Source organism: Cebidichthys violaceus, unplaced genomic scaffold (genome assembly GCF_023349555.1).
Source record: "Cebidichthys violaceus isolate CVI_PGR_0920_01 unplaced genomic scaffold, fCebVio1.0.p SCAF_45, whole genome shotgun sequence".
In the NCBI taxonomy this organism is placed as follows: Eukaryota; Metazoa; Chordata; class Actinopteri; order Perciformes; family Stichaeidae; genus Cebidichthys; species Cebidichthys violaceus.
The window spans coordinates 1,666,613-1,672,800 of NW_027176650.1; the positions used below are offsets into that span (position 1 = coordinate 1,666,613).

Sequence of the window (6,188 nt, forward strand, 5' to 3'; positions counted from 1 at the left end):
ACACACACACACACACACACACACACACACAGTGGATCCAGATTAAAGTGTTCTGCTGCCATCTAGTGGTGGGAAATATCTACTGATTACTTCAGCACATTTTAGACGTCTAATCATTTTAAAACCGTCTTTGCTTTGTGGACACGAGGCCAAGAAAAATCTGATGCGTACATTTATTAATAGCTGGATGAAGGATCTAAACTGTGATGAACAGAGATGAATATGGAAATAACATAACATTTATTTTGTACTAAATCTAGCTGAAGACTAGCCTTGAGGAGAAGGCAGGGAGAGACATGTCTTCACCGCAAAACAATAACATTTAAACATATATTTAGCAAAACAACATGTCCTATTAAAGTAGTTTGTAACGTCCATATGAGCCAGAATCAGATCGGGGATTTAACGCACTTCTTATTGCTAAGAAAATAATTAAATAAACATGGTACGTCCCATTCCCATTTAGAATCCAAATTAGAATTTGCATTAAAAGTATTTTCACGAAAAAATTATTTCTCATATTAGAGTCGATGCCGAATCTTACGATTCTAAAAACCTTATTTAGGAGGCTGTTCTTTCAACCCACCTGCACAACCCAAACACACACAATCACGCTGCAAAACAACACAAAACAAAATCATTCTTGCACGTTATTTATTACTTCTTTTTTTTTTTTTAGATTTACAAGATATTTTCAACATTTCTTTTAAAAAAAGGCTAACAACTCTCTGGTGTTACAGGTAATCGATACACAATGAATGCAAACAAACCGCATTTGTTGCACAGTTCAGAAACACCTTCAGCCTATTAAATCACGACCCGCTTCAATAAGCAGAGTAGAGCTTTCCTTATTAGAACCGGGTCACGTCCAGGTCAACGTCAACAACGACGGCGACGTGCTGCTCTCTGAACCGCAGGAGACAGAAGCCTTTAAGAGTCACTGCTCCGTCCTCCGCAACTGCAGCATTAGTAGTTGGGTATTTGTATCTTTCATAATGGTGATCAATGTAGAGGGAAACGACAGGAGTAGAAAAGTAAAACTGCAAATATACAGTACATGTATGTACTATATACATACACACACACACACACACACACACAGACACAGACACACACTCAAACAAATAGGGAAAATGGCGAAAACAACATTAGCGTCACCCATCATAATAAATCATTTAATTCAATCAACGGAGACAGAGGCTGAAGATGAACAGGGAGGTAGATAGAGAGAGAGAGAGACGGGGGAAAGAAAGAGAAACAGTGAGGGATCTTGGTAGTTCCCTCTAGCTTATGATTGTTTCAAAAAAAAAAAAAAAGAAGAAGAAGAAGAAGAAGAAGAAGAAGTTCCTTTAATCAAAGACGATCCAGAAAATCGCATCTGTAATCTCAGTTTAAGTGCAGAGGTGGCGAATGGCTCTGCCCTCTCCTGCCTCTCTGTTTTTTTTTTTAGCTACGTGCCGTCCTTAAAAACGATGTTCGGGGCTCGCTTACTAAGTTCATTGTTGTGTACTTGCTAATTGCCGCCTCCGCCGCCGCCGCCGCAGCACTGGCTGCCGCGGCTCTGAGGAGCAGATTCTTGTAGATCCACTCCTGTCCTGGTCCGCCCCGCTTGTCCGGCTGCACCCTGAGGATCGCTCTTCGGTAGCTTCTTTGCTGCAGCGACAGGATCACGGATGTTTAAAAAGGTTCAGAGTTGCAACATACAAAAAGGTTACACTAATCTATTCATCGCTGGGGGGGACAAAAGTGGGCTAAGCAGCTGAATCTATTCCGTCCCATTAATGCTGTTTGTTCACCTCGCTTACCATTCATAGCAACCTTTTCATTTATTGATCCCTTAGAAACGAGCAGCTCTTTCAGATCTAATCTGAGTGAGCCGATTGGATGAAGCAATGTGGACATTACTCAGCTTTTTGCCTGTAAACAAAGTTGCGTTATCGCCGACGTCCCCTTAAACATTAACGGTAAACAACATTGCTGTCAGAAAACTTAAGTCTCGCCATCAGTGGGAGCAGCTGACTCAGCGGCATGAAGCTCTTACCAATAGCCATGAAAATTTCATTGACGTTCATGGCGGTCTTGGCTGACGTCTCCATGAAGAGTAGACTGTTGTCATCGGCGTACGTTTGTGCCTCCTAGGGAGAGGATAGCGTAAAACATTTACAGCACTGACAAGTCTAAATATCGTTGTATTAAAGTTTAAATACGATAAGGCTGTGGATGTCTGAACCAGTGCTGCTGTGATTGATTTTTATGTCGGTGCGTCGTCGTACCTGAAGGTCTATAGCTCTCTTGTTCGCGATGTCCGCCTTGTTTCCAGCCAACGCGATCACGATGTTGGGACTAGCTTGTCTCTGCAGCTCCTTCACCCAGTTCTTCGCTCGTGCAAAAGTATCCTAACGGAGCGACAACACTTTATTAATATCGCTCTCACCCGGCGTATTCACAGGGACGACTATATTTAACCCAGGCGGGTCATAGCGGAACACTTCTGTGTGACGTCGAAACACCCACAAGTCTGAACGCCGACGGGTCTAAATTTAGACTTAAACTACCAACAATTGAGAGTGTACAATACACCTCTGTAAGATATAACATTTAACATTTAACAAAGCTACAACCCATCGGAGTTCATCCCCCCCCCCCATAGGTGAAACCTACCGTGTTGGTGATGTCATAGACCACGATGGCCGCCTGAGCGCCTCGGTAGTACATCGGAGCCAGGCTGTGGTAGCGCTCCTGACCGGCCGTGTCCCAGATCTCAAACTTCACGGTGGTGTCGTCCAGACAGACGGTCTGAGTGAGGAAGGCCGCTGAGGAAAAGGAAGTGACAAAAAGGTCAGAGGAAATGTTTTTAGCGTCTTAGGACCAGGTATGGTTCCGTCCTCCTGAAAGATCCAATGCTTTATCTGGTTCTGACCAAAATGTGTGTGTGTCATCAAGTACCACAAACTGTCATCGGCTGTCCAGTCAATATATATTTAGCCAAACAGCTGCTTATGTTATCATTTGAGAACTTTTCTATGGTATCTATGGTCTCCTACCTCCAATGGTACTCTCCTGGAATTCATGGAACTGGCCTTTGACAAAGCGCAGCACTAAGCTGGACTTGCCCACTGCCGACTCCCCCAGCAGCACCAGTTTGAATTGGCAGATTTTGTTTGCCGCCGTGGCTCCATTTGGCCTGGTCGATCCGCCGCCGCGCCCAGCCATTGACAAGAGACGGAGGGTTGTTTGTGGAACGAGATTGGGCTGAAACTGCAGGTCAGCGAGGGTGAAGACGGATCTGGAGTCAGGAGACGCGAAGGACAGAAGCCAAAAGACTCCCAGCGGGGAAGAACCGAACCGGATGGGGAAGGAGTGGAGCGAGCCCGTCTACCTGGAAAAACAAAAACATGGATCAAACTATGAAACCGCCCCCCCAATACAATAATACTTCTGTGTTAATTAGTTTGAAGAACAGTTTATCAAAGAGAAGCTCTTTTGTCATTTTAGAACAAATAAAGAACAGTTGAACAGAAAATGAATTGCCGACTACTTCATCATTCCAGATGTTTCTTAAGAAATGCAAAACATTAGGCCAGACCACAGGAAGGTCCATCTGGAAATAGGTTAACTGTACATTTGGGGGGTTTTGCAATGATGTCTGAAGGTGTCACTTGGAAAATCAAAGAATAAACCGTTGGTTGCTGCCACATACATTTTAATTTTCATTATATAAACTTAAACATGTCACTTGTCAGGACGGTGTCACCTGTCACCTCGACACACAGAGCTTTTAGTACATTGTCTCGTAATAACATAGAATTCGTATTGTGATACGCAAAGTCTAGATAATACGTCTGTATTTGAATTCAAAACACAACATTAACAATCTCCAAACGAGCTGATCAACCCGCTGGTGTAAACTTTGACCGAGTAACCAGATTAAAAACAAACTGTGAGTTAGCTGCGAGGCTAAAGCTCGTAGCGATAAGGCGAGTTAGCAATGCTAACCTAAGCTAACGAGCAGGAATACTAAACAGGAAACGAACAACACGGTGGCGTTCTTACCAACAACGGAAAACTAAATCCACGTCGCCCCGTGGACAGCGAGTAATAACCGTGTTGCTCCACGTTAACAACGTTTTCCGCTAAGAACTAAAACACTTTCAGGTTCAGTAAAAAAAAAAATACGCTTCCGCCTTGTGTAACCAAAACACTTCCTGGTTTCGTCCGTCATGTGATACAATTTGACAACCAATCAAATGGCCGGATAGTGGGCCTCGCGAGCAGAGCCACAAGAAGCCAACTCACTGTTAAAAAAACAACGTCAACGGCGTTGTTATACTTACTTTTTTGTTGTATATATATTTAATATATATATGTATATATATATTTAATATGTATATATAAATATATATATATATATATTTAATATGTATTTGTAATATGTATATATATATATATATATATTAAATATATATACATATATATTTTGTATATATATTAATATATATATATATATATTTAATATATATTAAATATATATGTATATATATATATATATATATATATATATATATAATTCTGGCATGGGCCATCCTGCACAATGTGTACTTTAAGTATATATTTTGATTTAACAGAATATTTCTATACTGTGGTATTGTCACGTTTATGTTGAGTACTTCTTCCACCAAATTGAACATTTTGAGAAGGATTAACGTTCCTGATTGACGTTTAAATTGACGTTCTGTCCGGTCCTCTGCCCGGCGGTCACGTAGACATTGGGCAGCTTTCAGGAGCCGTGACCCCACTAACCTCATCTATCCTACTCTCTCAGCTCGGGGCGAGCAAATGGTGGCGGGGGGGCTCTGGAACTGCCAGTCGGCAGTGCCGAAAGCTGAGTTCATCTCGGGTTACGCTTCCTTGCTCTCCCTTAACTTTCTTGCTCTAACTGAGACCTGGATCACACCAGAAAACACCACCACACCCGCAGCTCTGTCAGATGTGTTTCTTTCTCTCACACTCCCAGAGCTGGGAGGCGGGGTGGTGGTACTGGCCTGCTAATTTCCCCAAAATGGAAATACTCTCTTGTCTCTGTTCCTCAGTTCTCCCCGTCCTCTTTCGAATTTCATGCTGTTACTGTCACTCATCCAGTCAAGCTCACCATTGCTGTTGTGTATCGCCCACCAGGGCCTCTTGGTGAGTTCCTGGAGGAGCTCGACACATTAGTCTCGCACTTCCATGACGACGGCTCGGCACTCATCCTGCTCGGCGACTTCAACATCCAGACCGATAAGCTTGAACCTCTTCTTTCATTCCTCTCCTCCTTTGACCTTTACCACTCTTCTTCTCCTCCTACCCACAAGGCCGGGAACAAGCTGGATCTTATCTTCACTAGGCACTGTTCTACTGCTAACCTCTCTGTCACTCCCCTCCAGCTCTCTGACCACTATTTCATGTCCTACTCCCTCTCCCTATCCTCTGCTCCATCACTTCCTCCACCTACCCACATGGTTTCTACCCGGAGTCATCTCCGCTCCCTCTCCCCTGCTGATCTTTCCTCTTCTGTCACCTCTGCTCTCCCAGACCCTGAATCCTTCTCTCTCCTATCCCCTGATACTGCTACTGATCTTCTCCTCTCCACCCTAACTTCTTCTTTGGACAAACTCTGTCCCTTCACCTCCAGGCCAGCACGCCCAACTCCACCTGCCCCGTGGCTGTCGGACTCAGTGCGTACTGATAGACGGAGCCTAAGAGAGGCTGAGCGTAAATGGAGAAAAGGCAAACTCCCGGAGGACCTTCTTAACTTCCAAGTTCTTCTTTCCACTTTTTCCTCCTCTCTATCTACTGCTAAAGCTGCGTTCTTCCGCTCTAAAATCCTAACCTCTGCTTCCAATCCTAAAAAACTCTTTGAAACTTTCACTTCACTCCTCCAACCCCCACCCCCCTCTCCTACTTCCTCCCTTCTCCCTGATGATTTCGCCAACTTCTTTGACAAGAAGGTAAACGATATCAGATCCTCCTTCTCTCAGCCCCTCTCTCCCTGTCCAATCCTGCCCCCACAGCTCTCCCTCCCATCTCCACGCCCCATCTTACCCTTTCTGGCTCCTCTCTCCCCTAACGAGGTCCTCAACCTTGTTACATCCAACCGCCCCACCACGTGCTCCCTTGACCCGATCCCTTCCCCTCTTCTTCAGTCTATT

The 6,188-nt window shown here is 44.2% G+C and overlaps 1 protein-coding gene across 1 annotated transcript; it reads right to left on the reverse strand.

Annotated features, from left to right (window-relative positions):
- Window positions 1-637: 637 nt before the first annotated feature.
- LOC137886710 (ras-related protein Rab-5C-like) lies at window positions 638-4,210 on the reverse strand. Its single transcript, XM_068729284.1, has 6 exons — window positions 4,054-4,210; window positions 3,045-3,379; window positions 2,662-2,813; window positions 2,274-2,396; window positions 2,042-2,135; window positions 638-1,653 (listed from the first exon to the last, which is right to left on the reverse strand). Exons 2-6 carry the CDS (start codon window positions 3,211-3,213, stop codon window positions 1,514-1,516), a joined length of 678 nt encoding a protein of 225 aa, XP_068585385.1. The 5' UTR covers window positions 3,214-3,379; window positions 4,054-4,210; the 3' UTR covers window positions 638-1,513.
- Between the last annotated feature and the right edge of the window lie 1,978 nt (window positions 4,211-6,188).